The sequence below is a fragment of the Dichomitus squalens genome (genome assembly GCF_000275845.1).
Source record: "Dichomitus squalens LYAD-421 SS1 unplaced genomic scaffold DICSQscaffold_3, whole genome shotgun sequence".
Classification (NCBI taxonomy): Eukaryota; Fungi; Basidiomycota; class Agaricomycetes; order Polyporales; family Polyporaceae; genus Dichomitus; species Dichomitus squalens.
Window position 1 is genome coordinate 648,518 of NW_006766885.1, and position 16,388 is coordinate 664,905.

Genomic DNA, 16,388 nt, shown 5'->3' on the forward strand with positions numbered 1-16,388 from the left:
TCAGCACGGTGCGAAAATACGAGAGCGATACCAAAACGCTGCCTCGGATTGGTCTGGCCTCGCGGCGAAATCGCTACTGTGTTTCCCCTTATTTCCATCCTACATTCATCACTCTGAGTAGGGCAATCTGAATTCACGTAAGCAGAAAGGTCACCAAGAAACCACGACTTTATTCCGTGACACAGGAGATGCCAGTATGGACCCCACATTCGCTCACAAGGACGTACATGCAAGCTCACATTTTAGTGACTACAGATACCGGGCGAGGACGGTCAAATCACGATTGGTGGTCAAGTGAGTCCTTTAAGCTGCACCCGCCCCCGAGCGAATGGCGTCAAGGAGGATGTCGTTGAAATCACCGCCTGCCTCCCATATGGCGAAGCCGCGAAGCTTCGTATCCTTGATAAAATGCCCCTTCGCCGTGAAGGCCCGAGCATCGTCAAACGAGACGAAGACTTCAGACTCCTCGTGGTAGACATATGCCTGCAGCGAAGGGGTAGTAGGGTGAGGTCCATGACGCAGCTCAATACGGCGGCAGACTCACCGTTTGGCTGCATACGTCAAAGTTGTAGGCAGTCAGAGGTGCAGGATCACCCGATAGCGTGAGGAATCCGGCGTCGATGAGGCCCCAGAAGTCAAAGTTACCGCCCGGACCGCTCTCGTTACCACACTCATCTACACCGGCATCATCATCCCATTTGTCGCCAGTCGGCTGCAACGCAGCATCGAATGGAGCATAGGGTCTCAGAGAGCCGCTGTCGTCGATCGCATCGCTGACGTTGACGTGGAAAGAGTGGCCGTAAGACGCGACACCAAGGACAATTTGATGGGTCGGAATACCGGCAGCGGACCACTGAGCGACGGCGCTCACTGCACTACCTTGCTGGTTCTCGGCAGAAGCACAGGTGTCGTTGAGGGGGGCGTTGGGACCGGTAGTTGCACTCCAAGGACCCCAGACGTCGTAGTTCATGATGGCAATCCAATCGAGCTCCTTTGCGAAACCGGAGACGTCGCTAAGCTGGTTGCCATCGGGACCAACCCAAGGAAAGACAGAAGTGGCAGCAGTGAGGATAAGATGTTTCCCAACAGGGTGGGCGCGAAGCTCCTGGAGGAAGGCGAGGAAGTTGGTCGTATCGTCAGCATTGACAGCATTGCAACCGATACCCTGTGTGCCAGGATACTCCCAGCTAGCGTTCAAGTTCAGAAGGATTGCTCTGGTTAGAGCACATCGGAGACGTACTCGAAGTCGATGCCATCAAGTTTGTACTTGGTGGCGAAGTCGGTGATGGTTTTGACGAAGGCTGTGCGATTTTTGGCACTGCCAACGGCAGTCGAGTAGTGAAGTGAGCCAGTCCAGCCGCCGACCGACACCAGAGCTTTGACACCCTGACGAAGGAGCGCAAGGAAAACGCATGAGATGAAGGGCATAGGGATGGTGGTGAGGGCATCACGTACGTTGTTGTGGGCGGTTTCCACGAACTGAGGCAGAACATCGGGATTCGATCCGTCGAGGGAGATGGTGTTCACGTCTGGAGTGGTGACGCTACATAGGGAGCGCATATTAGCAAGATGCATCATTGCATATGAACTGCGGTGGTGACAGGGGTAAGGGGTCGGCTCATGAGGAGACTACTGACGCGAAGGAGTAGGTGAGATGAGTGTACTTGTTCCAGCTGACGCTGGCGAGAGGAAAGTCATCCGAGTGCCATCCAGCATACCAGGCAGCGGAAACGAGAGACGACGAGCGGGAAGCATTAGTATGGTTGTGCGGGTCAGCGCCGTGAGGTTTGCGTGGGTGGGCGAGCGAGCGAGTAGTGCCCGCTACAAGGGATAATATGAGGAGAGAGAACGAAAAGAGCGGGTACATCATTAGAGACCGATCGCCAGATCAGGCTATGATCGGGTAGGGGTGGAGAGTAGCGTAAGCAGAAGGATGGCGGGAAGTGGATGGCAAGGAGGCTGCACCTTAAGTAGAACACGCGCCAGCCGACTCAGTGCGGACCGCACACTACGCACCATGATTATCGATTCAAATAATCCTGAGTTAGTCTTCAGAACCAAAGTGTTATCTGCTACCTCGCCATCACTGGCTTCTTTAGGCGCATCATAGGCCAGTGAACGGTTGATTGGCGACGTGTATGTTTCGACATTGCTACGAGGATAGTATATAGATTGAGCGGCGAGGGGGTGGGTCGGAGGAGTCGAATAGCAGTAGTTCGAATCAAACATCCGTTCACGTGACGATCAGGTGCAGAGGCGACCTTCGGCAGACTCTCCCTTCCGACATTAGCCAAACACGGGGGATTGGCAGCGCCGGCCTAACCGAGGTGAAACATGCGTGCCAGAGATGACGGTGGTTTAATAGGACACCTACATAGCCAGGGAATCAGTGGGGAACTCCTCATGAACAAAATCTGTGGAACGGATTTTCGATTCTTGCTCAATCTGTTGAGATATCTGGATGAATTTGGGCCTTAACACGTTCACTCGCAAACTACCGCTAAGGGCGCTCAGCCTCCTACACGCTACAGCTACACAGTGCTTAGAATTTGAGGTGGCGGGGAGACTTCGAGCAGCGTTCGGGAAATAAACGCCCAGTCACCACGCCAATCGTTTTGTTATAGCGCAGGTCGCGTTGGTATATTGGATTGCTAAGAGATCCGAGGTTAGCGTGAAGGTAACAACACCATGACAGCGTCCTGAACACAATTAGATATGAAGCAAGATTCTATACGGCAGCTCCCAGCTCACATTGCATAGGCGCGGAAACCCCGCGAAGCTTTGAGGGCAGGTTATGAAAGTTAGTACTTTCCCAACGACTTTCGTGTAGTACTAGCTGGAGTCCGAGGACAACAGAAGGACCATGGACGCGTACTATGTCGGGATCGGAGACCACCTGTTCACGTTACATAAGCTGCACATCGGCTAGCGGGTGCTGCCAATCACCACTACACCTGTACTGTGATGAGTAGATACATACTCCTGTAAGTAGGAGGCGAATGTCCGCAGGACCGCTGTCACGACAAGAATGAGCGAGCATTGTCGTAAGCATCCTGCCCGTTCACGGTAATGTTGGACGTGGAGCATCCTGCGCCAGCCGACCGCCGAATGCACGGCGACCTTCTCCTGACTTCGCTTCGTCTCCCCACGTCCCTCGCCTCGGTGCTGCTCTCGACGGTCCGCTCGACACAGTAGGACTGCTTGCCTCCATCTCACCTCAACAGCCCAAGTCGACTTCAGCTGTGTCTGTCCTTGGTTCTTCGAGTGCAGTCTAGTCTCGACCAAGACCGTCCGCGTGTCGGCGTGCGAGGGATTTGCGCCGAACTAAAGCGCAGTCTGCGTCCCAGCATGTCCGATCCCTGTGATTCATCTTGCTCGTCATCGACCAGCCCTATATCCATCCCTATTCCGCCGGCTCAACAAACTTACCTCCACGAAGACAGTTCGCATTTCGTCGGTTCACCTGAACAGCTCCGCGACCAACAATCCTCTCGTCCTCATACCTACATTGGCCCATTCCCATCTCCATACTATCCAGGTAGCAATGCCAAACCCTCCGTCCGCCGTACCGTCTCGTCTTCCACCGCGACTCAGGGCGGAGCCAACGTGACACGCGTCCAGGAGCTGGCCTCTAGCCTCTTCCGAGGCTCACTCAATGATCGCCCCAAAGAGCGTGAGTGGACCGTCTTCGGTCAACTCATGGCGGATGAGGATAGGCGTCGTACTGTCTCTGCCTCTGCTCCTCGTACGCCAGGCACCCTTCATTCCACTACCGTGAGTTCCCCTCGAGCACTCAGTGATGGCGCGTCGTCCTATTTCGACCATCCCGCTTCGGCCTTCGGCAACCATGGTGCACACGAAGGCGAGTACGCTTCGACCCACCAACACGGTCGATCCGGACGCGCTAGTCCGTCCGCAATCACCTTGGATGATGAAGGCTCCGACGAAGACAACTCCACCACCACGGATGCAGACCGCAACCTCGGCCGTTCATCCTCAAAGTGGCCGTTCCTCAAATTACCTGAGCTATCCACAACTCATCGTAACATCCTCAAGTGTTGCATTGCGTATTTTCTCGCGTCCTTGTTCACCTTCTCGCCCTACCTGTCGGGTTTCATTGCCGATATCACGGGTGACAATCCAGGAGAGCGCACTTCCTCCCCTTCTGGACACATGGTCGCCACTGTGTGAGTCGTGGTTTCATTCATCCCCACCCTCTCAGTCCATACTTATCCCTTTGTACAAACGCAGCGCTGTATATTTCAACCCAGCCAAGACCTTGGGGGGCATGGTAGAAGCCGATGTCTTCTGCACGATGGGTCTCGTCTTCGCCTCCTTCGTGTCCCTTAGTAGCATGAGCGTATACTGGTTCTTTGAGCGCCAGGGTGGCCTTGATTGGCTGGCCGACGTCTTGGTCCTACTGATGATTGGCGTCGGAATGTCGGTCGTGGCATGGATGAAGGTCTGGATGGCGAAGCCGTCATTCAACACCGGTGAGTAATGCAATTGCGTCTCGACTGCAGCATAACAGCGAAGTTGACCTATATACCAGCTTGTAGCATGACCGCAATCATCTTATTTGTCGTGTGAGATGGCTCTTGACTTGGCATAACAGCCTTAAGCTCATACTACGTTCGTTAAGGGTCGTGAAGGAAGGTGGGCTTGACACTCTCCTTCAAGTGTCTTTCATTGTCTTCGTCGGCGCTCTCGTCACAAACGTCGTCTGCCTCCTCATCTGGCCTCAACGCGCGACCAAGAATCTGCAGAACAATATGACCCAAACTCTTGACTCTTTCTCAACTCTCCTAAGTCTGCTCACGCAGACGTTCCTACTCGAAGAGCCTCGAGGTTTCAGTTCCGACCGGATCCAGCGCGCCGTCACCAATCACCAAGCCTCCTTCACCTCTCTCAAGAAGAGTCTCATCGAAGCGCAGTCGGAACGGCTGTTCGGAGGACCAGGTAAATCTGGGGAAGGAGCACAGTTGGGGGGAAGCTCTGGTCAGGCGTACGAGGATGCAATAGACAGTCTTAACCGACTTGGGCAACATCTGAACGGTTTGCGCAGTGGCATTACTTTGCAACAGGAGCTGATCCGAGGTCACCGGGAGGGCAAGGTCACTCTGAGGAATTCGAGCATCAACCAGAAGCCCGTGGAGAACAGAAACGGGAAGGGGAAGGGAGTCGGTCATGATCAAAACTCTTCTTCGATGGACAATGAGGAGATCGCTCTGCTACAGTCTGCGGCGACCATTTTCGGAGACCTGCTCGATGATCTAGGGCCTCCACTCAAGGCCCTCTCGGTACAGTTTTTCCAATGAATATGCGGAAGATCGAGTGTCAGTTCTAACACTCCGATTTGTCAGACACATTGCGTCTCAACATTCAAGTGTCTTCGTGAAGCTTTCGTTCAGTCTCGCGATATCCAGTCAGCCATGCGACCGGCCGACTTCGCTGAGCTCTCTGATAACATCGAACGAGCCTTGTTCGCTTTCGAAAGTACATCTAATCACGCTGTCTTACGCATGTACCGAAGCGGACAAGCTGTCGCCTTGGAACACTCCCGATCCTCGATCGCATCCTTCCCATCTGAGAACCAACTCCTTATGGGCGACGAGAGTGAAACCATTTTCCTCGTGTATTTGTATGTCTCGCTCGCTCTCTGTGGGTATTGTCCAAACCTCATGCTCCCCGCTACAGCTTCATCTTCACGCTCCAAGAGTACGCACGCGAGCTTATCTCTCTTGTAGACGCCATGAGCCGCATCTGTAGTATCGAACGCGCGAGTGCAGCTCGAGGTGGGGTGTGGAGGCGAATCAAGGCCCGTTTCGGCCCTTCTCTGCGCCGCCAAGGCGACCGCACAGGTCAGGCGAAAAGGGTCAGTATGAAGAAACGCTTTTGTAAGTTACTTGATTCCCCTCCCCGGTTGTATCATCCCACTTAAGCTTGCCAACGAATCAGCCTCCTACTTCGTCCCGCAACGACCTCATAAGGCGGTGTCCTTCCCGAAAGTCACGCCGCACGCTCCCAACACTATTCAAACACCAGCCCGAGAATATCTGACGCTAATGGGCCGAGTGAAACAATCAATTTGGGCTCTCGGAGCACGACTACAACAGCAAGACATGAAATATGCCTTCAAAGTAGGCATGGCTACCGCCATCCTTGCGGCACCAGCTTTTTTCCAGGAGACGCGGCCGCTATTTGTAGAGTACCGTGGCGAATGGGCATTGATCTCGGTAAGCCTTTGAAAATCGGGAAGCCGGCATGAGATCGACTCATTCTCTTCATAGTTCTTTGTTGTCATTTCACCGACGATTGGTGCCGTAAGGTCATCTTATCCACATGACCAGGTTTCACGCTCATGCTACCGCGAATCAGACCAACTATATGGGCGTGTTTCGAGTGCTTGGAACGTTGTGAGTGATTTCGCTTGCACTTTCTTGACGCCATGTCTTGATCGCAACATCGCTCAGACTCGGCGCGACCACGGCCTACTTGGCTTGGTCAGCTTTTCCGGAGGATCCCTACATTCTGTCTATTTTCGGTCTTTTCTACTCAGTGCCTTGTTTCTACTATATCGTTGCGAAACCGCAATACGCAACCTCTGTACGTTGCGTCTTGCTGACATACAACCTGACATGCTTATATTGGTGAGTCGGGGCATGGATATTGTTTGCTGTCATACTAAGTTACACCTCCTTTACGTAGCTACAACATCCGTCAGACGGACGTAGCAGTATTTGACATCGCATATGAACGCGCTATATCAGTGATCCTTGGTGTTGTGTGGGCTGCTATTGTTTCACGATACTGGTGGCCTGCCGAAGCTCGACGTGAGCTCAGCAGAGCCCTGGGAGAGTACGTATCTCAAACGACGGTGAGCATATACTGCCTAACGTTGGCCAAAACTAGGTTTTGTTTGAATGTCGGGTGGCTCTATACCCGCCTGGTGGCTTTCAATTCATTCTCGGACGAAGAGTTCCATCTACACATCATGCGTGAGGACGAGGAATCACCGACGGAGGAGTCTCACTTGCTACATACCAACCCTGCTCTCTCCCAATCTATCCAAGACTTCATGGCTATGTACGTCTCTAATGTCTTTTCGTCCCCCTGAATCTATATAACCGCTGACGTCGTTATGAAGGGAATTGCACCTCCAAATCAAGCTTATCGAACTGCAAGGCTTATTGTCGCAGACTCAACACGAGCCGCGCTTGAAAGGACCATTCCCCGTTGCGCTCTATCGCTCCATCTTGACCAGCTTGCAGGCTATCCTGGATAGACTGCACAGTATGCGCTGTGTAACGTCTCGGGAGGAATGGTACGCTTCACTAGGACACTTCACGATTATCTTCCATGTTGACGTCGCTGACCTTCTCACAGGCACACAGTAAGCACCCCAGTGTCTGCCACTACCCGCATGAGCTGAACGATGTTAATCTAGACCGTGAGGAGGGACTTCATAATTCCAGTCAACAAAGAGCGACGTGAGATGGTCGGAAACGTGATCCTGTACTTCTCCACACTCGCCGCTGCGTTCCGACTGAAGTCTCCCCTCCCGCCCTATCTTCCACCCGCAGAAAGCGCTCGAGAACGCCTTGTAAGCTTCTCAAACACTGATGGCACCGCTGGCAACTGAGCTGATACGTTACCCGTCAGGTTCAAGCGATCCGCAAGCTGGATGTGGTGCGGAACCGAGATGTCAAGGGGTCCCGTCATCTGTTATTCTTCGCCTACGCTGTCACCATGAAGGGCGTTATCCAGGAGCTTGATTATCTAGGGAGGACTTTGCAAGACGCATTTGGTGTCATCGGAGAGTCGCGTGAGGCTTTCGAGAGGCTCTTCGAAGCTCCGCCACCTGAGCCGTTCGTAACTAATCCGGTGTAGCGTTGAAGATTGTCTTTTGAGATACCTGTCCTTGTTCTTCTGGGTATACAATGGAACATCATTCCACATACTTCTTGCCCCATCACCCTATGTGTTGACGTCAGTCAAGAGTGATCCTAACCATGTTCGTCACTCTGGTCTTGATACACGCCTGCTCATAACATCAGCGTGTCGACCACAACGGCGTGCGCAATATTGTCGATGACAATTTGTTACAAAAGACGTCCTATCGATCCACGAGACCTCTGCATTCGTTCCCTCCTACGATTGCTTGATCCGTTTCCTTCTCCTTCCACTCCACTCCGAACCGACATCGTCTCCGGCTTGTAACCTTTCTAGCAATGACCCTGGGCCACGGTTGCCTTCCCTAGTGGCTGGTGATGCTCCACTAGCTGCCCCACGAATGCTGAAGCCGACTACGGGATCCTTGTCAGGATCGGTAGATGAGGGCCCCCGTCCTACACGCCCAGAAGTTGAGACCGGCGCGAAGGGGGCTTTAGAGGGCGGTACGACTGCTGGTGACGATGCATCCGCGCGTCGCTTCGCTGGTACAACGGATGGTGGCGATGGCTTATGACGATCCCGTCCCTCGTCGCGTTCGCGCTTGTTTCTTCGTCCTTGTCCCCGTTCCTTGCCCTTCTGCAACTGCTCGTGATCGGGCGTTGGTGGCACAGCTCCAGTGCCACTAGACGCTTCCCCAGCAAGGCGCCTGAGCAGGGAAGGGACGACCTTGGCCTCCTCCACCTTCAGCATTGGAGTGTAGGCTGCCTGCCCTCTACCTGCTGCTCCGCGCACGCTGAGGCCACCAGCGCTCTGGGTAGAGCCTGTTCCCAAAGTGACTCTACTATCATCTTGAGTATTACCCACGACCTTCTCCGCTTGGACCTTGTCTGCAGAGTGTCGGGTTGTGTAGTCGGCCGTGCTCACCGCGGAACCGCCTGTCGGCAGAACTAGCGAGCCTGAAGCCTGCCTTGAAGCGTGAGGCGAGGTACCCCTAGCCTGGCCTTTCAGGTGGGGTGGGACGTGCCGTTGTCGATCAGCCCGAGGCGCGCTGGGTGTACCAACACCGCTAGCCGCCACTGTTGCAGATGAGGGCCGTGGTGGGAGCGACAGCAGTCGCCCCCGCGCTGCCGTTGCGACGGTGGGTCCAGCTGGACTTCGACTTCTCGGTCTGCTTGAACCGGAAGGCATGGTGGAGGATGGGGGTCCATTAGGAGCGTCCAACTTGCGCTTACGAGCGTCAACAGCTATGCGATGGTCGCTTGGGCTCGGAGTCGAGCTTGCGCTTGTACCTGCGGTCCCGTTGGCAGTGTGGGTGTCTCCGCTCGCAGCTGCCTTGCTAGCCATGTGTTTCACGTTACCTTTCAGTCCGTCGTCAGCGGGCACGGACCGCTTGACCTGTTTCGATCGGGCGCTCGCACGCCCGTCGGTAGACGGTACCGGAGGTTTGACCGGCTCGAGGAGTGACTGTAAATATAAAAGAATAGAAAAGAAAGAGGGATTCGTCGGACAAATGCGGCGAGAACGAGAAGCGGCCCATTGCGAACCCTGATAACGCTGTGCACTTGTTCTTGTGCAGCTTTTGTCTCGGTAGACGCGTCCTGCGTAACCGAAAGAGATCCAATGCGCTCGAGGGTGGATATGGTGGGTTGCGGGATCTGCAAGCGGCTGTCGCGCTTACTCTACATGGGAGAGGACGTGAGCGATCGTTTGCCAAACTAGCAGCGTACTCGAACTTACGGGAACGAGTCCTTGCACCAATGTCAAACAAGCTGTCCAAGGTCTCTCTTCAGATTCCACTTCAGCGAATGCCTATTCATGTATCAGCCATTTTTCGTTCATCAGTCCAGTCGAGAGAGACTCACTTGTAGCAGCACGGCGCAGATATCCGATACCTGACTACGGAAGCTACCGTCCTCAGCTCTGTCGTTCGCATTACGCAAAGCCTTCCCGGAGTCAGCAGCGGGTGCTGTTGGCGGCGCACGCCCACCTGCCTCTCCACAGGCCGACAAGACACGCGCCACTTCGCCAATCACATATAGTCGGTCCTGCTCAGGAAGACGGTCCAGTGTTCTCCTTTGCGCAAAGGTAGCATGATAGAAGCTCAGCAGATGCGAAGGATGCGCCAGCCGTTTTGCCACAGCGACGAACGACGCGAGATCGAGGTAGTAACGTGAATTGCTCAACGACCCTCGCTCGGCATCAGAAGGGATGTCAGATTTGAGAGTGGCGCGGATCTGAGTGAACAGAAGGTCGAGAAGTTCCTTTCCCCGGGAAGATGGGGGCTTGAAGGAAGGTAAAGAAGCGATAATATCCTTGACGACGAAGTCGACGTCGTTCGGAGCAAGTTTCATGATAGCCTATGTGGTCCCGTGTTGCGTGTGTTAATCTTTTGATTCTCCATATGTAATTATGTTGTAGCGGCATTCACCTTAAAGAGACCAGATACAAGAGCTTCCTCCGCAGGGGTCCCAAGAGTATTTGCATGGCGGTCGATCAATGGACGTTTGGCTTCTCCGGCCAAGAAGGCGAGGACAAGTGAACGAAGACGGTCCCGGATGACTTGCTCCTCCTCATCGAGAGGTTCATCTGGAGGAACAATTTGATCACAGAGCACTCCAATGGTGATGACGGGATCCATGTCGAGATGTTGGGTGAGGGCGCGTTTGACGACAGTCACTTCCTCGGGCTCGTCTGGCCGAAGGTAATGGTTGCGACATTAGCAATGGGTTTCACCAGTACATCCCTCTGAGCAGCGAGAAACGAGACAGGGCATTTCTTTTTGGGGCGAGTCGGAAAGAGCTTGGAAAGAAGGTCGGAGACGAGGGTAGAACGCAGGACTCACCAGACTGAAGTAGCTGTACGAGCACGTCTGCGTTTCTCTTGACCCATTTATGCTGCTCTCTAGAGACATCTACAATGGCGGCGTAACCCTTGATACGAACCTAGAAGGAGGGGTCAGGCCGAGAGCGATACCGCAGCATACACCGAAGCACGCACACTCGGTACGATATCTTCACATAAGTCGTACACGGCATTGATTGCGTCGTCCTCGAGGTCAGGAAAGTCTTTGATGAAAAGCTTGAGGTTTGTGGCGGCGATGACCTTGAGAGAAGGGTGAGTCGAGTGGGCGAGGTCTATGAGACGTTTGAGGGTATCTCGTCGCTGTTGGTGGCAAACGGTGCGTGATCAGCTTCGGAATTTGGACTGGGGGCAGGTAGCGGATGGAAGACGTACAAGAGCAGAGGTCTTCACTGGGGTGCGTTCAGCACGTCGCAACAGATCACGAATATCCTTCTCCTGCTCCGAGAGGCTTTTGGAGTCCATGGAGGACAGAAGACGGAGCAGGCTGGGATGGAGAGAGAGAGAGGGAGCGGAAGGTGCAGGTGCGGCGGAGGATGAGCAGTCTGAATGTGGTTCACCGCCGGGCGCCACAGCCTGAGCCATCCAAGACGCCCGTCTCAAACACGCACAAAGCAGCCCCGAGCCTCTATACACATTCCAAACGAAACTCGATTTCGTTCAATCGGTCTATCGGATATCATGATCACTAGCATTGTCCAACTGGCACACAACTGTATCTACACGGAGGCTTTCAATGACAAAGAAACACTGTCCTATCCTCCGCAATAAGCCATCCTACAAGTTAGCGGCGTCCACATAGACCAGTACCCATACATCCTTCCATAAGTACGACACATCCATCAGGCTAAGATGCCCTCGACAGCATGTATTGGATCTCAGGCTTGATGCTCGCCAGCATGTCCTCTGTCGTCTTCCTAGGATTCCACCTGATCGCCCTCGCCCTCTGCCCTCTGCACCGCGAATTTGATCCCAAGCTTTCGGAGTGCAAGCCGTATCGCTGGCGCATTAACTATGCTCCACCCAAGAGTACGACAGTAAAATGCTCACCCCATCGAAATATTTGTCTAGCTCCTCTGTAGTGAAAGATGACGGCTCTGGGTCCTCGACCAATCTGAGATCTTTGAGCCCCGCACCAATCGCTTTGCTGACGTCGTATAGCTGGTGCTCGCCATTCTCGGGGAAGTAGTAGCCTTGGCTGCCGTGCCCAATCTCCTCGCCGCCGAGTATAGCGTTCCAGATCAGTTCATATAGAAGGACAGCTTTCAGAGAGAATCAATAGTGGCCACACGGACTGCTACCACAAGACTCACCATCGTCTATGTGAACATTCGACCATACATTCTTGCCCTCTCCGACCATGCCCGGTCGTCCGCGATCTATGCTGGCTATGATCAGTGCCGGTATTTCCTGGGATTGTGGATTCATGATATGTGCGTCGACCAGCGGACCCTGTGCTAAGCCCCAAACAGCGGGAGGTAGGACCAAGTATGACCGTATGTAACCTGGGGCTTAGTTCAGCTGGGTGCTGGGCGCGCGTTTGAATGCCAGCCTCACACCTTCTTGATCGGCTTCGAGGATAGCCTTGTTGACCTCTTGATGTGGGGCGGTGATAGGAAGCTTGTAAAGGGGGTCGACATCATCGTCAGAATACACTGTTTCGGTCAAGTACATGCCGGTAGCGTCGTCGGCCAGGACGCCTATTGAACGTCCCTCTGAGTGTGTGTCCGGAGTCGACACCAGTTATTGGCTCACCACTACCAGACTAGATGCAATACATTCAGGATCACAGGTGACGGGGAATAGAATAAGTAAGTGACATACAGTGTGTATCAGACTGGGGACCCTGCCGGTCGATTGATGTCTCTTCCTTAGACCGGCGAGGATGGCTTTCGTGGGCTGGATGTTGTCTGCATCCGCCTACATGGTAGTACTGAGTTAAGCAAGACCCAGAGGAGAGATTGTATGACTCACACAATTGAATACCAGGTCGGCTTCGCCTGCTAGGGCGGTTAACTCGTCCGTGTCCTCTAGGGAACCAACGACGGTTTTGACGCCAAACGGCTCCAGCTTACTAGCCTTGGCCGCGTCCCGGATGAGGACCGTGATCTGGAAGTCGGCGGCTTTGCCATCAGAGAGGATGCGGTTGAGCACGCCGCAACCGATATACCCTGCACGGTTTTGAAAGAGTGAGACGAAAGACATGTTGAGAGGAAAGATGCCGTTGGGGTACCGGTTGCTCCGATGAGAAAGATGCGTATTTCTTCAGAAGCAGAACCACCCATTGCGATGTGCGAGTAATGGCGAGAGTAGGAGTAGAAGAGCAGGCGTGCTGCGAGCAGACAAGGGATGGAGCATGGCTGGTGCAGATGAAGGCGGAGCGGACCTGAGTGACGCAAGGATTCGGTCGGTGGCCACGTTTCCCGGGCCGTGACATCCGGTGTGGCCCGTGAAATCGATTCGGCAACTACTCGCGATCGAAGCTTGCTCAGCGCTGCTGGCGTGACCCTCTGGTACTTCCTGCTGCTAGCTATGTTCGCCGCCCTCATCGTCGCCCTCTCTGTCGCCGCTCTCCTCGCCTACTTCGCAAAGTCCGTCCTCATCCGCGAATCCGCCCACTCTCCAGAGTCTTCTGCGTTCGGCTCAACTTCCGGCCTTTCCCTCGACGAGCAGCGCAAATACCAGCAGCAGCTCCTTCGCAATCGCAAACAGGCAAACCCCCAACCAGACGCCAAGCCTGCAGAGAGCAGCTCAGAGCAAAAACCCGTCATGCAGCCGCCCAGAACAGACATCGCGCCTGCCAAGCACGACCCCTTCACTGTCGAGCAGCTCAAGCAGTTTGACGGCACCGACCTCTCCAAGCCCATATACGTAGCGATCAAGGGTGCGCCGCCCTTTCCTCTCACTTATCCAGCTCCCGTTGGTATATCCTGACCATGGCCGTTCCCTCAGGCACTGTCTTCGATGTCACCCGGAAGGCGGATACGTACGGCAAGGGCAAGTCCTACAATCTGTTTGCCGGCAAGGACGCCTCCCGTGCCCTCGGCATGTCTAGCCTCAAACCAGAGGACGCAGTGTCGGACTATAGTACGCTCTCCGAGGCTGACTTGAAGACTCTCAACGACTGGTATGACTTTTTCTCGTAAGTAACTCACCTCACACTCCCGATGCCTCGCCAGTTTATGCGGGACTCACAATTTGTCACCCTCCAGGAAGAGATATGATATCGTGGGCAAGGTCATCGACCTTCCGCCACAAGGCCAGGCTTCGCTATGAACCGGGGCACTTCGCAATGGTCGCTTGTAATTGTACTATCTATAGCTTCCGGTCGTACGATCATCTCGTCAAACCCTTCATCACCGGCCGTCTTTCGACAACGAGTGACAGCATGTACAATGTCCTCCTCCGACTTCCATGACAGTAATGCACATCGAGAAATTGATTTTCTCGGGCGGGAACCGCACTGACGGGTATCAGAGACTACTTCAGCCCTCTGTTGTCAACCTGTTGGCCCATGTTCACATATAAAGGACGGCCTGTGAGATTTTCTCTTAAATCTTGAACGGACGTGGTGGCAACGACCTAAGTCGCTATTCGTGAACTACCGCAATAAGGGTAGTTACGAAACTTCCTGATGTACCTACAGCATGCAAGATCCAACAACCGGTGTAGGCATGCCATCGAGCTCCGGGTCACATCCTGCAGAGCGTCCCGTATGTCCTTAACCTCCAATCCGCCCACCGGATACCACCTATCTACTCATGCAGACGGCGCATGTACTCTACAAAGAGAATCACGCCGTCCCTGGCCCTGAACAGACCTGGGAAGCTGTTGATGCAGGTTCAGTCGGACACTCACGCTGTCAGCTTCCCGGATCGTTCTCTCTTCCATACCTGTCCATACTTTACCGCAATACGGCGTCTCGTCGTTCCCCTTATAGCCGCTCGAAGCCCTCTCATAGGACGTAAGCAGCCGCCAGCAACGGTAAGCTTGTCTGCTTCTAAATGCGCGATGGATTCTCCCGGGCCCGAATGGGGCGCTATGCCACACGATGTTGTTCTGGGGTGAAACGTCTACATATATTGCGTGGAAGATGTGGGCAGGGGACGCCGTTCGGCGGCCGAACAGAAGCTGAACAGTAGTTGCGAAGCTTGGGGCTGTAATCCTTCGTTGTCCTCGGATTGGCATAGTCGCTTCTGCATTGCGAGCACTGTGTTGTCCACTCCCGTCGGCCATGCGGCTCTACGGACCCGAGTGGCGAACCCATTTCGTGAGACTGAGTCCTGTTCAAATCACACTCTCACCGGGGTCCGTAAGGCTAATTTTGCATGACATTCCGCTGGCACGGTACAGGGGAATGCCATATAAACTGCATTCCACGACAAGGAAGAGAAGTGTCCGCAACATTGTTCAGGAACACACAACAGATGAACGACCGCACGGTACTTGACTGTGGTTTCAGAATTCCTTCGTGCATGGTAGGCGGGCTCAAATGACGACACGATTGACTTTGTATTAATGTCGCTCGTTTAACTCCAAGGGTAATACGCATGCAGCGGTACGCCATACGGTGCCTTGACTCGTCTGACCATAAGAACAAGGGACGCAGAAGGCGATCGCCAGCCACTTTCAAAGGTTTTTGTCCGGCGAGGCGGCTTTTCCACAAAGAGTTCACTTTGTGCGTCCGATCAAACACGCCCAATTCCCTGCCGTGCCTGGCATGCAGACGTCGCAGGGAATTCAACATCCTGGCACAGACCACAGTCATAAGCTTCGCAACCACAAAGAGGTTCCGCGCACGAATGCGGACAATTCAGAACCGTGGAATGGACCACGTCATATATCAAGGGGCAGATTCCGAGCGTCCTCTTAGCCTCCACAGGCAATTCAGAGGCATGTCTCGAGCCAGAACGCCCGCGCTCCGCGAACTACGTTGGCGCAATACCAGGAGATAGATGAACGATAAGCCGTGTAGCCATCGATCGCTTTCCAGTGATTTGAACAGAACCCTAGGATGCGAGCGCTTGCCTCGCATTAGTACCAGGCAGTTCTACATGAGGAACACAATCAAGACCAGACCAGACACTCACATCGCCGAGAAAAGTGAAGTTGCGGATGTGGACGTTGAACACAATCCTCCACAACTCGTGGTCGTGCGAAGCTTGACAGTTCACCGCAGCAGCACTTCGATTCAACCGGGAGGTCGGAAGAAGGCGCGGCTGCGGCTGTCTGCTGCTGCAGCGCTGCGATCCTCATCGTTGGAAGTCGTTAGCACGACTCTGGGCATATGACGAGCTGCAGATAACCTTGATTGTGCCAACGTCGGCGTGGCTCCGTCGGCTTCACACGTAGCTCATGGGGCGGACGACAGTTTCATGGGGTGTTAGACGATGTACATAGAGGTCACAAGGCCCTAAGTTGAGATCGTATAATGAGAGCACAATGGGGAAGCATAGTACGCGAGAAGCTCATACCGGGTTATCTTCAGATGGCCAACGACGGTATCGACCTGGCTTTTGCTTGGGATATCGGAAGTGGCACGCTGGATTTGCGCTGGGTGGGAAGCGAAGTGTTTAGATCATGACTTCGTATCCTGTGTGCCGGATTGGGTTTGCTGGGAGCGACTGGCGAGGGGC

General features: G+C 54.1%; 5 protein-coding genes across 5 annotated transcripts; 2 read left to right on the plus strand and 3 right to left on the minus strand.

Moving 5' to 3' along the window:
* Positions 1-104: 104 nt before the first annotated feature.
* Positions 105-1,908, minus strand: DICSQDRAFT_98815 (chitinase). Its single transcript, XM_007361769.1, has 5 exons — positions 1,638-1,908; positions 1,456-1,543; positions 1,241-1,386; positions 545-1,187; positions 105-483 (listed from the first exon to the last, which is right to left on the minus strand). The coding sequence occupies exons 1-5, from the start codon at positions 1,868-1,870 to the stop codon at positions 304-306; spliced, it is 1,290 nt and encodes a 429-aa protein (XP_007361831.1). The 5' UTR covers positions 1,871-1,908; the 3' UTR covers positions 105-303.
* A 1,791-nt stretch (positions 1,909-3,699) lies between these two features.
* DICSQDRAFT_50433 (uncharacterized protein) lies at positions 3,700-7,890 on the plus strand (the record flags this gene model as incomplete). The annotated part of the gene is made up of 15 exons (XM_007361770.1): positions 3,700-4,187; positions 4,252-4,493; positions 4,553-4,586; positions 4,643-5,300; positions 5,364-5,641; positions 5,698-5,897; positions 5,959-6,236; positions 6,291-6,323; positions 6,379-6,416; positions 6,474-6,650; positions 6,709-6,858; positions 6,913-7,086; positions 7,148-7,361; positions 7,448-7,603; positions 7,663-7,890. The coding sequence occupies 15 exons, from the start codon at positions 3,700-3,702 to the stop codon at positions 7,888-7,890; spliced, it is 3,348 nt and encodes a 1,115-aa protein (XP_007361832.1).
* Positions 7,891-9,731: 1,841 nt separating this feature from the next.
* Positions 9,732-11,217, minus strand: DICSQDRAFT_51804 (uncharacterized protein; the record flags this gene model as incomplete). Its single annotated transcript, XM_007361771.1, has 5 exons — positions 9,732-10,250; positions 10,322-10,584; positions 10,736-10,835; positions 10,891-11,055; positions 11,128-11,217. The coding sequence occupies 5 exons, from the start codon at positions 11,215-11,217 to the stop codon at positions 9,732-9,734; spliced, it is 1,137 nt and encodes a 378-aa protein (XP_007361833.1).
* A 382-nt stretch (positions 11,218-11,599) lies between these two features.
* On the minus strand, positions 11,600-12,957 carry DICSQDRAFT_50371 (uncharacterized protein; the record flags this gene model as incomplete). Its single annotated transcript, XM_007361772.1, has 6 exons — positions 11,600-11,729; positions 11,789-12,014; positions 12,066-12,257; positions 12,312-12,465; positions 12,577-12,672; positions 12,727-12,957. 6 exons carry the CDS (start codon positions 12,955-12,957, stop codon positions 11,600-11,602), a joined length of 1,029 nt encoding a protein of 342 aa, XP_007361834.1.
* A 339-nt stretch (positions 12,958-13,296) lies between these two features.
* DICSQDRAFT_98825 (progesterone binding protein) lies at positions 13,297-14,163 on the plus strand. Its single transcript, XM_007361773.1, has 3 exons — positions 13,297-13,636; positions 13,705-13,894; positions 13,965-14,163. The coding sequence occupies exons 1-3, from the start codon at positions 13,522-13,524 to the stop codon at positions 14,026-14,028; spliced, it is 369 nt and encodes a 122-aa protein (XP_007361835.1). The 5' UTR covers positions 13,297-13,521; the 3' UTR covers positions 14,029-14,163.
* Positions 14,164-16,388: the final 2,225 nt, after the last annotated feature.

Bases quoted from the DNA above. Each gene is read 5' to 3' on its own strand.
- DICSQDRAFT_98815 (XM_007361769.1), bottom strand. From the start codon at position 1,870: ATGATGTACCCGCTCTTTTCGTTCTCTCTCCTCATATTATCCCTTGTA. The intron at 1,387-1,455 runs GTACGTGATGCC...CTCCTTCGTCAG, and splicing joins TGGAAACCGCCCACAACAAC to GGTGTCAAAGCTCTGGTGTC. The intron at 1,188-1,240 runs GTACGTCTCCGA...CTTGAACGCTAG, and splicing joins CTTGATGGCATCGACTTCGA to CTGGGAGTATCCTGGCACAC.
- DICSQDRAFT_98825 (XM_007361773.1), top strand. From the start codon at position 13,522: ATGCAGCCGCCCAGAACAGACATCGCGCCTGCCAAGCACGACCCCTTC. The intron at 13,637-13,704 runs GTGCGCCGCCCT...CCGTTCCCTCAG, and splicing joins CATATACGTAGCGATCAAGG to GCACTGTCTTCGATGTCACC. The intron at 13,895-13,964 runs GTAAGTAACTCA...GTCACCCTCCAG, and splicing joins GACTGGTATGACTTTTTCTC to GAAGAGATATGATATCGTGG.